This window comes from Pseudophryne corroboree, chromosome 2 (assembly GCF_028390025.1).
Source record: "Pseudophryne corroboree isolate aPseCor3 chromosome 2, aPseCor3.hap2, whole genome shotgun sequence".
Classification (NCBI taxonomy): Eukaryota; Metazoa; Chordata; class Amphibia; order Anura; family Myobatrachidae; genus Pseudophryne; species Pseudophryne corroboree.
The window spans coordinates 487439874-487461509 of NC_086445.1; the positions used below are offsets into that span (position 1 = coordinate 487439874).

General features: G+C 46.9%; 1 protein-coding gene across 9 annotated transcripts in view; it reads right to left on the minus strand.

Moving 5' to 3' along the window:
- Nucleotides 1-21636, minus strand: part of TEX14 (testis expressed 14, intercellular bridge forming factor) — a 739191-nt gene that overhangs the window by 457884 nt on the left and 259671 nt on the right. For all 9 annotated transcript variants that reach the window (XM_063953897.1, XM_063953895.1, XM_063953894.1 and 6 more), the window contains exon 7: nt 522-652. In XM_063953897.1, the coding sequence (XP_063809967.1) occupies nt 522-652 (131 nt within the window). The remainder of the gene's footprint in view (nt 1-521; nt 653-21636) is intronic.

The following is a 21636-nucleotide window of genomic DNA, read 5'->3' on the forward strand; positions in this document are numbered from 1 at the left end:
ATAGTGTCCCCATGCTGGTGATGTAATTATGTGTGAGGGGCCCTAAGGTGACCGCTCCGGTTTCCCTGTTAATCAGGCTCTGCCTCTGGAGATTCTCTCCTGGACTGTAGCCTCTTTATCCATTTGCAGGTTTGTGTTACCAACAGTGCCCTGTTCCCTGCTAGTTGCTCCTTGGTTCCGCTTAGGGGGCAATTTGAGAAGCTCAAATTTCTTTGCGGAAATCCCTGGTGAATACCAGTATACAGTACCATGTTAGATATGAACTTCTGAGTTGTTCCTAGTGTGTGATGACACTGAATCCTAATAATTCTAGTGAATCCTCAAAGACCTCCAGTGTATGTAAAAAGATACTATTAACAATTAATTAATTAGAATTTTATGTTCAGAGAATCCATTTACAGGATATTTCATTGTTGTACAATGTATGACCTATATTTTGAATGTTTTATTTAAAGACACACACAAGTTCATACACACGTATAATCGTAAGCTATAAATAAAAACACAGGTGTGGATCTTACTTTTCCATTATCATATAAGGTCCAGCTGGGAAAGAAAAGGTAGGCTTGCTGTCTTGTTGTACAATGTTTTTATCTTCAATAAAAGGAACCGTTAACACAAAGCCAGCCTGGCTATCACCCTGTAAGAAAACCTAAAAGTAAAAAGAAAAAATATTAACGCTGGTTCATAACATTTTGGACACAGACTGTTTTTTTTATTATTAATTATTTCTTCTAGGCGAATAGAAAAAGCCCTGACTATGACATCACTAGTCATCCCAGAGATTTATATTTTTCTCTGCAATGGATAATGATTAAACCAAAGAGTGAAAAAATATATACTTAACCACTTGCCTGGCTTGATCGCATCAGATGCGACCATACCAGCAAGTGCTTTATCTGACCTGGTCACACAGGTTGCGACCAGTCAGATAAAGTGTATTAGCAGCTGCAGGGAAGGGAAACTTCCAGTCCTTCTGACAGCAGTAGCGGCAGGGAAGATCCCTCTGCCTCCCTGCACCCTCCCCTCAGTGTTGCCGTGCTGCCGATCATTGCTGATCGGTCAGCACGGCAGGACCCCCCACCCAGCGGCTGCAGACAATGGCAGCCACTGGGAAAGTGTAAAAAAATTCCCCCAAGCCACCCCCACCCCCCATGCACCTGGCAGCTGTCTTGGGTGTAAAAAGTAATGTAGCAATGGTCGCGATGTTACAGATGTTCCGATGTTACAGAAATTCCTGAACGATTTTTTTAATGTTTTAGGATAATGATTTTTTTTTTTTTTTTTAAATATTCAAAATATATATATTTTTTTTTTAACTGAAATCATTTTGGATGAGGTTAAATTCATGTTCTTCACCTAAATCACTCATAAAAAATAATAATAATAAAAACAAAACAATTGTGGAGCAGGTTTGGGGGAAAAAATCGTCAGTTAAGTGGTTAAAAGCAGTTTTCCACATAAAGTTTACTAAATTCCTTAATTTCCGAATATTAGTACTTTGATGCTCCAGCACGTCTCAATGCTCTCTTTAGTATAAAAATATTTGAAGGTGGAATAATAATACGGATTCATACACTGGAGCTCATCATGATGCTCATTAAATGTTCAATTTAAATTGCTTAGAGTTTGACTAGAGCGTCGTGAAAGAGTACACACATTTTCTGTGCTAACAGAAGCCATCCACAAAATGAAAGTGAACCTACAGTACAGTATGTTTGCAGAGAAGAGAAAAACCTGGAGACCTGGGTCTCTTACTTTTCCAAATAAAGGTATACATGACAGAATAAAACTTATTAAGCAGGTTAAGTGGGACTAGATATGGGATGGCTCTAAACAAATAGAGGATTTTAGGGAGGAGCATCATTTTCACAGAGGAAAGACGCCCCATCCAAGAAATACTGTATCATAATTTATACACTGTTTAGTGAGATCTGTAAAATGGGTAAGAAGGGGTAGGAAGTTACGTAATATTACATCTTGAAGATTTAAAGGGATTTTAATTTCTCAAATATTGAAGGATGGAGGATTGCCAAGAAAAATTATAACGGGATTGTAAGGATTGGAGAAGTGTCTATTCCATACCCAGAGCAAGCGCTTCAGTGTTAGACATGTTTAGTTTGTAATATGATATACTGTAGTAGTCCTGGAGGATACTATGAAGAGCTGGAAGAGAAGATTCAGGATTTGTTATAAATAAGAGAACATCATCTGCAAATACTGTAAGCAGATTTTATGTTGTGAGGTGCCTAGAAGAAACCTGTTCACCAATGTGGAAGTCCTAATTTTTTCAGCTAACGATTCTAATCGATAAAGTGAAAATTAATGGTGATAAAGGACACCCATGGCGAGTTCCATTAGTAATAGGTAAAAGGATTTGAGAGAAACCTGTTACTAAAGACACGGGCCAAAGGCTCAGAATACAAATGTAGGCTAGGTTGTAGAAATTGGTCGGAAAAACCAAACCTGGCAAGATCCTCAGTCATATAAAGCCAATGAGTACTATCAAAAACTCTCTCTGCATCGAGTGAAAGCAATAGCAAAGGCTTCTGTTGAATAGAGTGGGCTTCCGGTAGGGAGAAAACTCTTTAGTGTTATCCGAAGCTTGTCTACCCACTAATAAAACTAACATGAGCCTGTGCAATTAAGATGGGAATTAATGGATTTAACCTATTTGCAGTTGCTTTAGTGTACATCTTTACATCTGTGATCAGAAGAGCGATAGCTCTATAATTTTGACATAAGGACGAGTTCTTGCCAGGTTTGGGTATCGTAACTATCTGAGCCTCCAGCATTTCACTTGGGAAGGAGTTCCTAGAGACATCATTATACATGTTAATCAAAAGGGGGAAAGGGGGTCTTGAAATACTATATAAAAGTTATTAATAAATCCATCTGGGCCAAGGACTTTTATCTTTTTTGAGGGATTTCAAGACAAAATGAAGCTCCTCAACAGTCCAGGGGGAGCATAATGCAGAAGCATCATCAGGGGGGATAAACTGGGAAGAAGTGAATGAGAGCTGCCGATTGTTGAGGGTTGGAATTGTCCCGATTAAGGTTATACAATTTCTCGTAGTAGGAAGCAAATTGGTTAGCAATATCTTTCGGATTTGAGGATAAAGACCCATCTGGCTTAAGTAAGCCTTTAATTCTATTAATTAAATTTTTGCACCTTAGTTCCCATGCCTGTAATTTACTAGCTCTGTTACCTAGAGTGTAAAATTTCTGATTCCGTTTAGAAATGAAAGGGACTGGAGACACACAATTTGTCCAATCACTTCAAAGAAACACAGGATAGGAACCCTGCGGGGCTGAAAGTTTTGGGGATTAAATTAGTGTCTCCGAATTGGAGGGGAGGGGATTTTATAAAACAAATCAATAAAGAAGAGTTGAGGTGGATTTACACTCTAAAAACGCTGAAACCACGGGGCCTCAATCTAGATAATGAGGTGAGATCAATAGTCATGAATTAATCTCATACATAGACCTGTTTTATACCATTTAAACCCGATTAACATATATTTGAGTTGGTCAGGTCATAAGGATCTGGAGATCTTATTTTTACATCATGTATCTATTTTTGTAGTAAAATGTACCAAAATACAAACTATTAGCCCTCTTTAATTAGTTCTTATTGTTCTTTAACGAATTAATCAGGCAATAATAAGAATTTACTTACCGATAATTCTATTTCTCATAGTCCGTAGTGGATGCTGGGGACTCCGAAAGGACCATGGGGAATAGCGGCTCCGCAGGAGACTGGGCACAAAGTAAAAGCTTTAGGACTAGCTGGTGTGCACTGGCTCCTCCCCCTATGACCCTCCTCCAAGCCTCAGTTAGGATACTGTGCCCGGACGAGCGTACACAATAAGGAAGGATTTTGAATCCCGGGTAAGACTCATTACCAGCCACACCAATCACACCGTACAACTTGTGATCTGAACCCAGTTAACAGCATGATAACAGAAGGAGCCTCTGAAAAGATGGCTCACAACAACAATAACCCGATTTTTGTAACAATAACTATGTACAAGTAATGCAGACAATCCGCACTTGGGATGGGCGCCCAGCATCCACTACGGACTATGAGAAATAGAATTATCGGTAAGTAAATTCTTATTTTCTCTAATGTCCTAGTGGATGCTGGGGACTCCGAAAGGACCATGGGGATTATACCAAAGCTCCCAAACGGGCGGGAGAGTGCGGATGACTCTGCAGCACCGAATGAGAGAACTCCAGGTCCTCCTCAGCCAGGGTATCAAATTTGTAGAATTTAGCAAACGTGCTTGCCCCTGACCAAGTAGCTGCTCGGCAAAGTTGTAAAGCCGAGACCCCTCGGGCAGCCGCCCAAGATGAGCCCACTTTCCGTGTGGAATGGGCTTTTATAGATTTTGGCTGTGGCAGGCCTGCCACAGAATGTGCAAGCTGAATTGTACTACAAATCCAACGAGCAATCGTCTGCTTAGAAGCAGGAGCACCCAGCTTGTTGGGTGCATACAGGATAAACAGCGAGTCAGATTTTCTGACTCCAGCCGTCCTGGAAACATATATTTTCAGGGCCCTGACTACGTCCAGCAACTTGGAATCCTCCAAGTCCCTAGTAGCCGCAGGCACCACGATAGGTTGGTTTAAGTGAAATGCTGAAACCACCTTAGGGAGAAATTGAGGACGAGTCCTCAATTCTGCCCTGTCCGTATGAAAAATTAGGTAAGGGCTTTTATAGGATAAAGCCGCCAATTCTGATACACGCCTGGCTGAAGCCAGGGCTAACAGCATTACCACTTTCCAAGTGAGATACTTCAAGTCCACAGTGGAGAGTGGTTCAAACCAATGTGATTTTAGGAATCCCAACACTACATTGAGATCCCAAGGTGCCACTGGAGGCACAAAAGGAGGCTGTATATGCAGTACTCCCTTGACAAACGTCTGAACTTCAGGTACAGAAGCTAGTTCTTTTTGGAAGAATATCGACAGGGCCGAAATTTGAACCTTAATGGACCCTAATTTGAGGCCCATAGACAGTCCTGTTTGCAGGAAATGCAGGAATCGACCCAGTTGAAATTCCTCCGTAGGGGCCTTCCTGGCCTCGCACCACGCAACATATTTACGCCAAATACGGTGATAATGTTGTACGGTTACATCCTTCCTGGCTTTGATCAGGGTAGGGATGACTTCATCCGGAATGCCTTTTTCCTTCAGGATCCGGCGTTCAACCGCCATGCCGTCAAACGCAGCCGCGGTAAGTCTTGGAACAGACATGGTCCCTGCTGGAGCAGGTCCTGTCTTAGAGGTAGAGGCCACTGGTCTTCCGTGAGCATCTCTTGAATTTCCGGGTACCAAGTCCTTCTTGGCCAATCCGGAGCCACGAGTATAGTCTCTACTCCTCTCCTTCTTATGATTCTCAGTACTTTTGGTATGAGAGGAAGAGGAGGGAACACATACACTGACCGGTACACCCACGGTGTTACCAGAGCGTCCACAGCTATTGCCTGAGGGTCCCTTGACCTGGAACAATATCTGTCCAGTTTTTTGTTGAGGCGAGACGCCATCATGTCCACCTTTGGTTTTTCCCAACGGTTTACAATCATGTGGAAGACTTCCGGGTGAAGTCCCCACTCCCCCGGGTGAAGATCGTGTCTGCTGAGGAAGTCTGCTTCCCAGTTGTCCACTCCCGGAATGAACACTGCTGACAGTGCTATCACATGATTTTCCGCCCAGCGAAGAATCCTTGCCACTTCCGTCATTGCCCTCCTGCTTCTTGTGCCGCCCTGTCTGTTTACGTGGGCGACTGCCGTGATGTTGTCCGACTGGATCAATACTGGCTGACCCTGAAGCAGAGGCCTTGCCTGACTTAGGGCATTGTAAATGGCCCTTAGTTCCAGGATATTTATGTGAAGTGACGTTTCCATGCTTGACCACAAGCCCTGGAAATTTTTTCCCTGTGTGACTGCTCCCCAGCCTTTCAGGCTGGCATCCGTGGTCACCAGGACCCAATCCTGAATGCCGAATCTGCGGCCCTCTAGGAGATGAGCACTCTGTAACCACCACAGGAGAGACACCCTTGTCCTTGGAGATAGGGTTATCCGCTGATGCATTTGAAGATGCGATCCGGACCATTTGTCTAGCAGATCCAACTGAAAAGTTCTTGCGTGGAATCTGCCGAATGGAATCGCTTCGTAAGAAGCCACCATCTTTCCCAGGACCCTTGTGCACTGATGCACTGACACCTGGCCTGGTCTTAGGAGTTTCCTGACTAGGTCGGATAACTCCCTGGCTTTCTCTTCCGGGAGAAACACCTTTTTCTGTACTGTGTCCAGAATCATCCCTAGGAACAGCAGACGTGTCGTCGGAATCAGCTGCGATTTTGGAATATTTAGAATCCATCCGTGCTGTCGTAGTACTATTTGCGATAGTGCTACTCCGACCTCTAACTGTTCTCTGGACCGTGCCCTTATCAGGAGATCGTCCAAGTAAGGGATAATTAAGACGCCTTTTCTTCGAAGAAGAATCATCATTTCGGCCATTACCTTGGTAAAGACCCGGGGTGCCGTGGACAATCCAAACGGCAGCGTCTGAAACTGATAGTGACAGTTCTGTACCACAAACCTGAGGTACCCTTGGTGAGAAGGGCAAATTGGGACATGGAGGTAAGCATCCTTGATGTCCAGAGACACCATGTAGTCCCCTTCTTCCAGGTTCGCTATCACAGCTCTGAGTGACTCCATCTTGAACTTGAACCTTTTTATGTAAGTGTTCAAGGTTTTCAGATTTAAAATGGGTCTCACCGAGCCGTCCGGCTTCGGTACCACAAACAGCGTGGAGTAATACCCCTTTCCCTGTTGTAGGAGGGGTACCTTGATTATCACTTGCTGGGAATACAGCTTGTGAATGGCTTCCAATACCGCCTCCCTGTCGGGGGTAGACGTTGGTAAAGCAGACTTCAAGAACCGGCGAGGGGGAGACGTCTCGAATTCCAATTTGTACCCCTGAGATACTACCTGCAGGATCCAGGGGTCCACTTGCGAGTGAGCCCACTGCGCGCTGAAATTCTTGAGACGGGCCCCCACCGTGCCTGAGTCCGCTTGTAAGGCCCCAGCGTCATGCTGAGGACTTGGCAGAAGCGGGGGAGGGCTTCTGGTCGTGGGAAGAAGCTGTCTGTTGTAGTCTTTTTCCCCTTCCTCTGCCCCGGGGCAGATATGAGTGGCCTTTTGCCCGCTTGCCCTTATGGGGACGAAAGGACTGAGCCTGAAAAGGCGGTATCTTTTTCTGCTGCGAGGTGACTTGGGGTAAAAAGGTGGATTTCCCAGCCGTTGCCGTGGCCACCAGGTCCGATAGACCGCCCCCAAATAACGCCTCCCCTTTATACGGCAATACTTCCATATGCCGTTTGGAATCCGCATCCCCTGACCACTGTCGCGTCCATAATCCTCTTCTGGCAGAAATGGACATCGCACTTACTCTTGATGCCAGAGTGCAAATGTCTCTCTGTGCATCTCGCATATATAGGAATGCATCCTTTAAATGCTCTATAGTCAATAATATATTGTCCCTGTCCAGGGTATCAATATTTTCAGTCAGGGAATCCGACCAAGCCACCCCAGCACTGCACATCCAGGCTGAGGCGATTGCTGGTCGCAGTATAACACCAGTATGTGTGTATATACTTTTAAGGATATTTTCCAGCCTCCTATCTGCTGGCTCCTTAAGGGCGGCCGTTTCTGGAGACGGTAACGCCACTTGTTTTGATAAGCGTGTGAGCGCCTTATCCACCCTGGGGGGTGTTTCCCAACGAGCCCTAACCTCTGGTGGGAAGGGATATAGTGCCAATAATTTTTTAGAAATTAGCAGTTTTCTGTCGGGGGTAACCCACGCTTCATCACACACTTCATTCAATTCATCTGATTCAGGAAAAACTACGGGTAGTTTTTTCACACCCCACATAATACCCCTTTTTGTGGTACTTGCAGTATCAGAGATGTGCAAAACCTCCTTCATTGCCGTGATCATGTAACGTGTGGCCCTACTGGAAAATACGTTTGTTTCTTCACCGTCGACACTGGAGTCAGTGTTTGTGTCTGAGTCCGTGTCGACCCACTGAGGTAATGGGCGTTTAGTAGCCCCTGACGGTGTTTGAGACGCCTGGACAGGCACTAACTGAGCTGCCGGCTGTCTCATGTCGTCAACAGTTTTCTGTAACGTGCCGACACTGTCACGTAATTCCTTAATTACGGCCATCCATTCAGGTGTCGACTCCCTAGGGGGTGACATCACCATTATAGGCAATTGCTCCGCCTCCACATCATTTTCCTCCTCATACATGTCGACACACACGTACCGACACCCAGCACACACACAGGGAATGCTCTGATAGAGGACAGGACCCACTTAGCCCTTTGGGGAGACAGAGGGAGAGTTTGCCAGCACACACCAGAGCGCTATATATGTATAGGGACAACCTTACAATAAGTGTCTATCCCTTATAGCTGCTTATATCTGTTATTTTGCCAAATAAGTGCCCCCCTCTCTTTTTTACCCTGTTTCTGTAGTTGCAGGATGCAGGGGAGATTCTGGGAGCCTTCCTACCAGCGGAGCTGTGTGGGAAAAATGGCGCTGTGTGCTGAGGAGATAGGCCCCGCCCCCTTCACGGCGGGCTCTTCTCCCGCTTTTTTCTGGAAAACTGGCAGGGGTTAAATACATCCATATAGCCCAGGAGCTATATGTGATGTATTTTTCGCCAACTAAGGTAAATTTATTGCTTCCCAGGACGCCCCCCCAGTGACCGGAGTGTGAAGTGTGCTGAGAGCAATGGCGCACAGCTGCAGTGCTGTGCGCTACCTTATGAAGACAGGAAAGTCTTCTGCCGCCGATTTATGGACCTCTTCTTGCTTCAGCATCTGTAAGGGGGCCGGCGGCGCGGCTTCGGGACCCATCCATGGCTGGGCCTGTGATCGTCCCTCTGGAGCTAATGTCCAGTAGCCTAAGAAACCCAATCCACTCTGCACGCAGGTGAGTTCGTTTCTCTCCCCTAAGTCCCTCGATGCAGTGAGCCTGTTGCCAGCAGGTCTCACTGAAAATAAAAAACCTATTTAAACTTTTACTCTAAGCAGCTCAGGAGAGCCACCTAGATTGCACCCTTCTCGTTCGGGCACAAAATCTAACTGAGGCTTGGAGGAGGGTCATAGGGGGAGGAGCCAGTGCACACCAGCTAGTCCTAAAGCTTTTACTTTGTGCCCAGTCTCCTGCGGAGCCGCTATTCCCCATGGTCCTTTCGGAGTCCCCAGCATCCACTAGGACGTTAGAGAAAATGTATTAATATATTTTGTTCACATAATACAGATTTCAGCCATTCATTTAATTAAGGATTTATCCATAAACTACAGACTGTCAATAAACTCATTTATTAACAACTAATCCATAAACTACAGACTGTCAATAAACTCAATCGAATAACAAATAATGTGTATAAAACTAACCATCTCCCCATAGATGTACTCCTATTACTTATCATTATTCACTCACCAAGTAGTTTAAAAAAAATAATTTCTCTATGGTTTTTATTTATATCACATATATCTTCAATTTTTTACTATTATTATTATTATTTTTCCTTTATCTCATTTTTCCCCTACATATCTTTCCTAATGTATATATGTCTGTTACAGTCATTTTTCAGCAATCCTCGGTTAAAAACCGAGAAACACACCCCCTTTCCATGACATAAGCAAGTATGGGCATAAATAGCCCTAAATAGCCCCTACTAAAGATGGCACTCAAGGACTCCCTGAGGAAGACCCAGAAAGGTCGACACGCGTAGGAGAAAGCACAGGACACTTTTTCAATCAAACTACATTAATCCTTTTCAACACAGTTGAGCTCCATACTCCTTAATACATCTATTACCCACGGCGTTGGAGGCTTTGAGGAACAGTACCGGGTCACGTGACCGCGAGGGACAGGAAGGAGAAACCGGACGAAAAGCTGCGAGATTGACAGGGAAGCAAGGTGGCAGCGGACGCTGGGAACCAAGCGCAGAGGAACAAGGTAAGGGCTCTGTAAGCGGGGAGGTGCACTGCGGACAGTCCCGCTCCGGGTCTAGAAGTCAGTGGCACCTTCCCCCCCAGAGACACGATTGCATCCCTCGGATCCGGCTGGCGGTAGACGTCTGTATAACACGGGCACCTTCCGCCGCCATGGACTGAGTTAGAGAGCGGCGAGTCCAGAGCCAGCGATCACCTGTCTCTCTGCAACTTCCTCCCGCACAGCCATTTGGGGTACCCCATCACTGCTAGCACTGTCGGGAGATTGCACCCCCTCTCGAGACAGGATCCAGCCTCCGCAATAGACTTTTCAACGTGATTCATATATCACATAGTGAGCTCCTTTTGGGACTGTGTTGTTATATGCCCCTCTACACATCGTGGTATACGATTGAGTACAAATTAACGAGGTGGGACGCCACACTCTACTGCACTGGACTTTGGACTTACTTTTTTCATTCTTTTTGTCATTCTGTTTTTATAGAATAAATACACACATTATTTATTTATATATTGTTTTTCTGTCATTTCAACGCAATTAATACTATCACTTATTCAGGCGCAATTGCGTACCCTTACAACGTTTAGAAATGGCTCGTTGAATATAAACTGTAACATTTCATCCTAGCCTCAATTAAAGCCGCATGAATGACAGAGTCTTTAGGGGATTGTTTGTGTTGAGTCTCTAATATTACAACCTCCTTCTCATGAGCAACCTGAACTTGCCGATTACATTGTTTGATCCGCGCTGCTGCCTGACCGCCTGTTCGCAGCACCAATGGTTGGTAATGGAGGTATCTGCAGGATCATTGACTTCTAAATATAAAGACAGTGCCTTCCGAAAGATAGTAAGCCCTTCCTCATCTCTTAAGATATAATACTGTAGCCTCCAGAGTCGGAAGGGAGGGCTGAGTTGTAGGACCAAGATCATATCAGAAGGGCATGATCAGATCAGGAAAAATCGGCAGTATCTCAATACTAGGAACCATTTGCAGTGACCATTCATCAGTGAGGGGGAGGTCTATTCTTGAATACGATTTATGCATGCACAAACAAACAAAGAACAGAGAGCGGTCCTCAAGCGCTGCTAGATTTTCTCACACAAGTCTGGTTGACGGCGACCTGCACTGTTGGTGTATATGGAAGAAGATCAAAAAGACACAGATTATCCAGTAGCAGACATCAATCGTGGCCACTAGGAGAAGGAACCTTTAAACTCACCCTAACAAAGTGAGATGCATTCACATAAAGGTTTCTTTCATTGATTGATATTCACCCTCTTCCAACAAAAGTATTCACATATGGAGTAACACTCACCTAGGTCATATGACCCTATGTGCATCAAAAGGTTTATTTTCTGTCACTAGTGTCATCCACAATTGTTCCAGATGAGCCGGATATATAGTGCAGTTTCCACAATGACTCAAAAAAATATATATTTGTTTTAAAATGTATTACATATAGTCAAAATAGGCATCAAACATATAAGAACAAAAAACAAAAAAAGAGGGGGAAAAGAACAGAAATAGCATCCATAAAAGGAGCTAGACACTCCATCACCAGGACACGTGATGGACAGGTAAGTATAGGTGGGAGGCGGGTCAGCCATCGATACCCACCGTCTCCTGCAAACTACTATAAAAAAAATTAAAAAAAGATACAACATAGTCATCCTACCGAGACAAAAAAAATCAACTTCATAACGAGAAGGAGGTAATAACATCCCAACTAAGGTATTGCTGCAATATACTAAAGCTCAATGAAACTTAGAAGATAAGTACATATAGAAAAGTCTAAACCACTGAGCCTAACATAGTCATGAAGACAAAAGTATCAGGGCACAAGAATAAACAAGCTAGGTATTTCAATCATCAGTAAAACCCAAGTACATGTATGTATAATGTATAATGTTAGATTTAAGTTCCGCAGTTATGTCTGATTTAAAGACAGACTGCATAGCATGTATAGAACGGAGTGTAAAAGGTCTGTACAATGATTCCATAGTCCTTTGCGGGAGAGTAACTAGACTATGGCAATTCATAGAGGAAGCTGGACAAGCCTTACTCCCAGATGACGAGAAGACCAAAAAATGGACAGGTGGAGCAGATTTGGTCCCTTTGATTTGTTTCGCAGTCATATTGATGTGACTCAGTATAAAAGTTTGGAAGGTAAAAGTAATTGCAGGATGACTAAATCAGAAAACAATTCAAACAGGAAGCAACGGGGGTGGAGAAATCAAATTATTAGGCAGCCATGCTTCGATATAGGAATATTCAGTAAACTGCAGCATCCAAAATGGTCCACTGTGTGGCACTGTGATGTTAGCAATGTAAAGTTTAAAAAATAGAACGCCTCATAGAAAAAATTTAGGTAACCTGTTCACAAATAGGTTGACAAGTAAATTCTATGCAAAAACAAGTGCGGTAGAGTTGAGAATAAGACCCTGAATGAGGGAGATAAGACCCCAAAAACACGAGGCCAGCCGGAAGAACACACAGCTATATTTATGTAGGTTTTGGTCTTCAAGGAAATGAACGGTAAGAAGAAATTCTCCAGAGTCCTCCAGAACATGTAACCTGGTAAATAAAGGGTGTCCGCCCAATTATATAACACCACCAGCTATTAGGGCCGTCTCAATATTCACTTCAGCTATAACTGCGGCTTGGAGCTGCAACTAATATTCAGTATGCGGTGAGACTGTATATCGGGCGTTTTCCAGGGTAGTCCACTATGTCCGCGGTGACACCAGACCTCGGTGGTGAATGCAGTTTGTAAAATCAAGGTTTATATTGAGTGGTAAGGAGAGACAAACCAGGAGGAGCACCTGGCAGGCAATGTACAGGAGTTAAGGGTGGAGAAGAGACATCTACAGTGTAATGTGGACCTCCGCATCAAGCACGCACTTACAGCGGGGTCTCACCGCATTCAAGGCCGCTGTTTCTGGGGGGCCAAAACACGCAAGGACTCCACAAGCATCCTCTGGCTCTGTGAACCACACCACTGCCTTCTCCCTGCTATGAGAAGCAATAACGGAGTTAAAAAACCTCAGTAGAGCTGCTAGGCACTGTGGGGAAGGGGTTAAAAACCAGATATGGTAGCCCATGACCAATATATGTCATGTCAATGGCACTGTACCTGACCTACAATAGCCAGAGGGTAATGGAGCAGAGATTGGGTTAGGCCAAGTCCCGGTAGACAATGGACACTGTGCGGTGAGATCCAAGATGGCAGCTACATACTAGTCCCAGAGCCGCTCACAGCCAGACTTAGAGAAGTCCTGGAGGCAAGAGGGTGAGTCTGAGAGCGGGGTCTAAATCAGCAGGAACACACAGAGGCGGCTGGTCCGTCAGCAGAAGCTGCGGCCAAAGTATTGTGGGCCGCGCCTTCGGAGCCCCAAACTCCAGATTCCGGTGTAGGCCGCAGCTGTATTCGGCTCCCCTGGTGCTCCAGAGCACAAGTAGGGGGACAAGAGGTTAGCAGGATGTCTGGACGTCCCCAGGGCGCAAAACTAGATGTGTGGATGTGGTTTTTCAAACCCAGAACAGCAATTAGTGCAGGAGCGGCAGGGAGTCACGTCTGCTTCAATCTGTAGCTAGGCCATGCCCCGTCTATTTCTCTTTTTAATAATAAATGAGAATATATAATAATTTTTTTCACATTGGCAGTACAGTGCTTCTTTTTGGGGGACTTATGGGGTCATTCCAAGTTGATCGCTCACTAGCAGTTTTTAGCAACCGTGCAAACGCTATGCCGCCGCCCACTAGGAGTGTATTTTAGCTTAGCAGAAGTGCGAACGGTTGTATCGTAGAGCGCCTGCAAAAAAATGTTGTGTTGTTTCAGAGTAGCTCAAAACCTACTCAGCGCTTGCGATCACTTCAGACTATTCAGTTCCGGATTTGACGTCACACACCCGCCCAGCATTCGCCCAGCCACGCCTGCGTTTTCCCAGGCACGCCTGCATTTTTCCCGAACACTACCTGAAAATGGTCAGTTGCCATCCAGAAACGCCCACTTCATGTCAATCACTCTGCGGCAACCAGTGCGACTGAAATGCATCGACTGAGCCTGTGCAAAACTGCATAGTTCGTTGTGCCCGTACATCACGCATGCGCATTGCGCCGCATACGCAGAACTGCAGTTTTTTAGCCAGATCGCTGCGCTGCGAAAAAATGCTGCTAGCGATCAACTCGGAATGACCCCCTTAGTCCTCAATATTATAGTGTGGTCTCCTGTGCAATGTTAAACTTTAATGCAAAGCTAAATATTTAAGATGTATTTTTGCTATGGTAGTATTTTGTTGTTCTTTCCTTAGCTTCTGCTATCTCTCCATTTCCCCATCAGACTGTCTGCACTCATGTCATGTCATATAACTGAATACTCCCTAGCTATTTTTAGTAAAAGATGGTGTCCTCTGGAGTTACCCAAAATATAAAATATTAGATCTACTAATGTCAGAAGTAAGAGAAGTAATTTTATTGAGGTAATGAAAAAAAGAGGATTTTGGTTACCTACCGGTAAATCCTTTTCTCGTAGTCCGTAGAGGATGCTGGGGTCCATATTAGTACCATGGGGTATAGACGGGTCCACCAGGAGCCATTGGCACTTTAAGAGTTTATTCGTGTGGACTGGCTCCTCCCTCTATGCCCCTCCTACCAGACTCAGTCTAGAAAATGTGCCAGAGGAGACGACATACTTCAAGAGAAGGAATTACACAGATAGTGGCGAGATTCATACCAGCTCACACAAACAAGAGAATCCGGCAAACATGCCGGAACAACTTCAGCAACAGCTGAAACAGTAAATAATGCAGAACTTACCTATAAACCAGGTAACACTGAACCATAAAACCAATGCAGGAAAACAAAGCGCTGGGCGGACTACGAGAAAAGAATTTATCGGTAGATAATTAAAATCCTATTTTCTCTTACGTCCTAGAGCAGGCCTGGCCAACCTGTGGCTCTCCAGCTGTTGTAAAACTACACATCCCAGCATGCCCTGCCACAGTTTTTGAATTCCCTAATAGCAAAACTGTGGCAGTGCATGCTGGGATTTGTAGTTTCACAACATCTGGAGAGCCACAGGTTGGCCAGGCCTGTCCTAGAGGATGCTGGTGTCCATATTAGTACCAAAGCTCCCAGTACAGGAGGGAGAGCGCGGAGGCTCCTGCGACACTGTTTGACCAAACCTGAGGTCATCAGCGCCCAAAGTATCGAACTTGTAAAACTTGGCAAACGTGTTCGACCCAGACCAAGTAGCTGCTCGGCAGAGTTGTACCGCCAAGGCCAGCCGCCCAGGATGAGCCCACTTTACGAGTAGAGTGGGCCTTTACCGATTTTGGACCCGGCAATCCTGCCGTGGAATAAGCATGCTGGACAGTAAACCTGATCCAGCGTGAAATTGACTGCTTAGAAGCAGGACATCCAATTTTCTTTGGATCATAGAGGACAAACAGGGAGTCACTTTTCCTGTGACGAGCCATCCTCTGCACGTAAATCTTCAAAGTCCTCACTACATCCAAGGCCTTTGAAGTAAGTGAGGTCTCAGTAGCCACTGGCACCATAATAGGTTGGTTAATATGGAAAGCCGAAACAACCTTAGGCAGGAACTGGGGACGAGTCCTAAGTTCCGCCCTGTCTTGATGGAAGATCAGATAGGGGCTTTTACAAGATAAAGCCTCCAATTCCGAAACACGTCAGGCAGAAGCCAAGGCAAACAAGGTGACCGCCTTCCACGTGAGAAACTTGAGATCAGCCTCCTGTAGAGGCTCAAACCAAGCAGATTGCAGGAACTGCTACACCACATCAAGATCCCATGAAGTCGTAGGCGCCACAAAGGGAGGCTGGATGTGCAGAACCTCTTTCAAAAAGGTCTGAACTTCAGGAAGAGCAGCCAATTGCTTTTGGAAGAAGATGGACAAAGCAGAGATCTGGACCTTGATGGAGCCCAGCCTCAGTCCCACATCCACCCCTGCTTGCAGGAAAAGGAGAAAACGTCCAAGTTGAAACTCCACCACCGGAAACTTCTTGGACTCACACCAAGAAACATATTTCTTCCAAATACGATGGTAATGCTTAGACGTTACCCCTTTCCTAGCCCGTATCAGGGTAGGAATTACTTCACTCGGAATACCTTTCCGAGCTAATATCTGGCTTTCAACCGCCATGCTGTCAAACGCAGTCGCGGTAAGTCTTGATAGGCGAACAGCCCCTGCAGCAGCAGATTCTCTAGAAGAGGTAAGGACCTTGGATCTTCTAGTAGAAGATCCAGCAGATCCGCGTACCAAGCCCTCCTTGGCCAGTCCGGAGCAATGAGGATTGCCAGAATCTTTGTTCTTCTTACCAGCTGAAGAACCTTTGGAATCAGAGGAAGTGGAGGGAACACATACACTGACCTGAACACCCACGGTGTTACCAGTGTGTCCACTGCCACTGCCTGAGGGTCTCTCGACCTGGAACAGTACCTCCCCAGCTTCTTGTTGAGGCGGGAGGCCATCATGTCTATGTGAGGAACCCCCCACCAACCGGTGACCTCCTCGAACACCTCCGGGTGGAGACCCCACTCCCCTGGATGGAGATAGTGTCTGCTGAGGAAGTCTGCTTCCCAGTTGTCTACTCCCGGAATGAAGATTGCTGACAACGCCACCGCGTGCCTTTCCGCCCAGGGGAGTATTCTTGACACCTCTGACATAGCAGCTCTGCTCTTCGTTCCGTCTTGTCGGTTTATGTAGGCCACCGTGGTCACGTTGTCCGACTGCACCTGAACAGCCCGATCCTTTAGAAGGTGTGCTGCTTGCACAAGGGCGTTGTGCACGTCCCTTAGTTCCAGGATGTTTATTGGGAGAAGAGATACTTGATGCGACCACCTTCCTTGATAGGTTTCCCCCAGAGCGACTGCTCCCCAACCTCTTAGACTTGCATCTGTGGTCAAAAGGATCCAGTCCTGAATTCCGAACCTTCGGCCTTCCAGAAGGTGCGGAAGTTGTAGCCACCAGAGGAGTGAAATCCTGGCTTTCGGAGACAGACGTATCCTCTTGTGCATGTGTAGGTGAGAGCCCGACCACTGGTCCAATAGGTCCAGCTGAAAAGGACGAACATGAAACCTGCCGTATTGCAGAGCCTCGTAGGCGGCAACCATCTTCCCCAGAAGGCGGATGCATTGATGAAACGAAACCCGGGTAGGCTTTAAGACATCCCGAACCATTGACTGAATCACCAATGCCTTCTCCACCGGGAGAAAAACCCTCTGCACCTCCGTGTCGAGGATCAATCCCAGGAAAGACAGCTGCCTTGTCGGCTCCAGATGTGACTTTGGAAGATTCAGGATCCAACCATGCTCCTGGAGAAGCTGTGTCGAGAGCGCGATGGATCGCAAAAACTTCTCCCTGGACGATGCCTTGATCAGGAGATCGTCCAGATATGGAATTATGTTCACCCCCTGTTTGCGGAGGAGAACCATCATCTCCGCCATCACCTTGGTGAAGATCCTTGGTGCTGTGGAGAGTCCAAACGGCAGCGCCTGGAACGGATAGTGATCGTCCAACAGTGCAAACCTGAGGTATGCCTGATGCGGCGTCCAAATGGGAATGTGGAGGTAAGCATCCTTGATGTCCAGCGACACCAGGAACTCCCCCTCCGTGAGTCCTGAGATTACAGCTCTCAGAGATTCCATTTTGAATTTGAACTCCCTGAGATAAGGGTTCAAAGACTTTAGGTTTAGAATAGGCCGTACCGAACCATCCGGTTTCGGTACCACGAAAAGGTTCGAATACTAACCCTTGTTCCACATTTGAGGTGGAACCGGAACAATTAGCTCCGACACCACCAATTTCCTGATGGCATTCAGAAGAACTGTTCTGTCTGCCAGCAGCGCCGGCAAGCCTGACTTGAAGAAACGGTGAGGCGGGGATCTTGAAACTCCAGTCTGTACCCTCTGGACACTATATTCAGGACCCATGGATCCAGCCCAGACGACGCCCAGACGTGGCTGGACTGTCAGAGTCTCGCTCCCACCTGACCTTCCTCTAGGCCTAGCTGCCCACCGTCATGCGGAGGACTTGGTGGTATCAGAAGCGGGCTTCAGGGCTTGGGAACCTGCGGGAACAGGTTTCTTTCCTTTGGCTCGACCACCTCTGAAGAAGGTATTCGAAGGCTTGCTCTTTCTAGACTTCGCGGGCCGAAAGTGCTGTGACGTGGCAGGTGTAAAAGGCTTCTTTGTAGCCGGTTCAGCCGAGGGGAGAAAAGGAGACTTACCCGCGGTAGCCGTGGCAATCCACGCATCAAGCGCCTCCCCAAAGAAAGCCTGACCTTTATACGGCAGGCCCTCCAAACTTTTCATAGATTCCGCGTCCGCAGACCAGTTGCGCAGCCAGAGACCCCTGCGAGCTGAGACGGACATGGAGGAGATCCCAGCCACCATGGAACCCAGGTCCTTCATGGAATTTACCAGGAACCCTGCAGAATCCTGAATATTACGTAAAAATAAATCAACGTCACCTTCATCCAGCGTAGTTGATTCCTCCATTAGAGTGATTGACCACCTGGCAATAGCTTTTGCAATCCAAGCACAGACTATCGTAGGCTGCAATATAGCCCCAGAAGCCGTGTAAAACGAGATTTATGGTAAGAACTTACCTTTGTTAAATCTCTTTCTGCGAGGTACACTGGGCTCCACAAGGATTGGACAATGGGGTGTAGAGTAGGATCTTGATCCGAGGCACCAACAGGCTCAAAAGCTTTGACTGTTCCCAGAATGCACAGCACCGCCTCCTCTATAACTCCGCCTCCCTGCACAGGAGCTCAGTTTTTAGTTAACCAGCCCAATGCAGTAGCAGGAAAAGAGACAACAATGGTTAGTAGCCACATACACCACACTCACATGACAAGAGAAATGTCAGCGGCTAATGCCATACCAACCCAAAGAAGCTAAGTGCATCAGGGTGGGCGCCTTGTGGAGCCCAGTGTACCTCGCAGAAAGTGATTTAACAAAGGTAAGTTCTTACCATAAATCTCATTTTCTGCTGCGGGGTACACTGGGCTCCACAAGGATTGGAAAATGGGGATGTCCTAAAGCAGTTCCTTATGGGAGGGGACGCACTGTAGCGGGCACAAGAACCTGGCGTCCAAAGGAAGCATCCTGGGAAGGGGCAGTATCGAAAGCATAGAACATTATGAACGTGTTCCCAGAGGACCACGTAGCCGCCTTGCACAATTGATCTAGGGTCGCACCACGTTGGGCCGCCCAAGAGGGTCCAACAGACCGAGAAGAATGGGCCGTAATGTGAGCAGGAGCTGACAGACCAGCCCTCACATAAGCATGTGCAATCACCATTCTAATCCATCTGGCCAGGGTCTGCTTGTGAGCAGGCCAGCCACGTTTGTGAAATCCAAACAAAACAAAGAGAGAATCAGATTTTCGAATAGAAGCAGTTCTCTTCACATAGATACGGAGAGCCCGTACCACATCCAAAGACCGCTCTTTGGGAAACAAATCAGGAGAGACAAAGGCCGGAACCACAATCTCCTGATTAAGGTGGAACGAAGAAACCACCTTAGGCAAATATCCGGGACGAGTCCTAAGAACCGCCCGGTCACGGTGAAAAATCAGATAAGGGGAACTACAAGACAAGGCACCCAAATCCGACACTCTTCTAGCAGAGGCAATAGCCAGCAGTAACACCACCTTAAGGGAAAGCCACTTAAGATCAGCTGCATCAAGAGGTTCAAACAGAGACTCTTGTAACGTCTCCAAAACCACCAACAAGTCCCGAGGAGCCACAGGCGGGACATAGTGAGGTTGGATACGCAACACACAGGTATGAACATCAGGTAAGGTCACAATTTTTCTTTAAAACCACACAGACCAGGTAGAAAGATGAACCTTGAGGGAGGCCAGACGCAGGCCTAAGTCTAGGCCCAGCTGAAGAAAAGCAAAAAGCTTGGCTGTACTAAACTTGGAAGCATCATAATTGTTAGATGCGCACCAAACAAAGTAAGAATGCCAGACCCTATGGTAAATCTGAGCAAAAGCCGGTTTCCGGGCCCGCAACATAGTTTGAATGACCGCCTCAGAAAACCCTCTAGCCCTCAAGAAGCTTCAACAGCCACTCCGTCAAAGACAGCCGGGCCAGGTCCTGGTAGACACAGGGGCCCTGAACGAGGAGGTCTGGGCGTTGTGGAAGTAGAATTGGACGCTCTGACGAGAGGCCCTGAAGGTCTGAGAACCAGTGCCGTCTGGGCCACGCTGGAGCTATGAGAAGCAGGATTCTTCACAAAAAAGCTCTTCTTAGGGCTGCCAGGAGCAGCCCCTCTGTTACGTGCCTGCTATCTGCAGCACCAACTACAAAACTGAGCTCCTGTGCAGGGAGGCGGGGTTATAGAGGAGGCGGCGCTATGCATCTTGGGAACAGTCAAAGCTTTTGAGCCTGTTGGTGCCTCGGATCAAGATCCTACTCTACACCCCCAATGTCTATCCTTGTGGAGCCCAGTGTACCCCGCAGCAGAAAGACATGTAGAATACCTAAGTGCCATAAAATGCACACCGCTGATGATGCAGGCAGCTTTACAGAGGAGACTTGCCCATGCAGTCCCATAATCAGCTCATCATGTGTAATGACGCCCAAACGCTGACAGGGAGTGAGGGAGACAGGGAGATGCAGCTCCAGGGCGGGAGCATTTACTCTAAATGGCGCCAGGGGCTGGGGGAGGGGCTACAGGTCAGAGCCTTATCCCCTTGCTGGACTTCACCACCGGGTACTGTGGGCCTGTGAAAAACGGATTATAGTAGAATCCGACCTGTGTCCCTGCCCTGGTGGTCTAGTGGGGTCCCTGTACCAGCACAGTGTCTACGCCAGCGCGCGGCCCATCTCCTAATGGCCGTGCCGGATCGCGATTTACAGCAGGTCCCGTCTAGGGACCCTCTCACCTCCTCCCCATGATGCGGCAACGTGATCACGGAGAGCTGAGGCGCGTGTGTGTGCCTGACATGAAAGACCGGAGCCCTCCTCTGTAAGTACCCGGCAACCAGGGAGCAGGAGTACACAGCGCCGCCGGGGGAGGTGATGGAGCTGCAGCATAAGATGTCAAAATGACATCTAGCACTGATAGTGCCTATGCTGCAGTCCTTGAAGTCTTCTATCTTCTTTTAAAAAGCTCTTTTCGCCTGTTAGTGTCGTGCACTGCAGGCACCAACTTACAAACTGAGCTCCTGCTGCATGCACGGAGGCGGGGTTATAGAGGAGGCGGCGCTGAGCATATTGGGAACAGTCAAAGCTTTTAGCCTGTTGGTGCCTCGGATCAAAATCCTACTCTACACCCGGACGTTATCCCTGTGGAACCCAGTGTACCCCGCTGCAGAAAGACATATTTATATAATAGTGGCACCAAGCAAAGATGATAAAATAGACATAAATAATAAGATTTTACTCACCGGTAAATCTATTTCTCGTAGTCCGTAGTGGATGCTGGGACTCCGTAAGGACCATGGGGAATAGCGGCTCCGCAGGAGACTGGGCACAACTAAAGAAAGCTTTAGGACTACCTGGTGTGCACTGGCTCCTCCCACTATGACCCTCCTCCAGACCTCAGTTAGGATACTGTGCCCG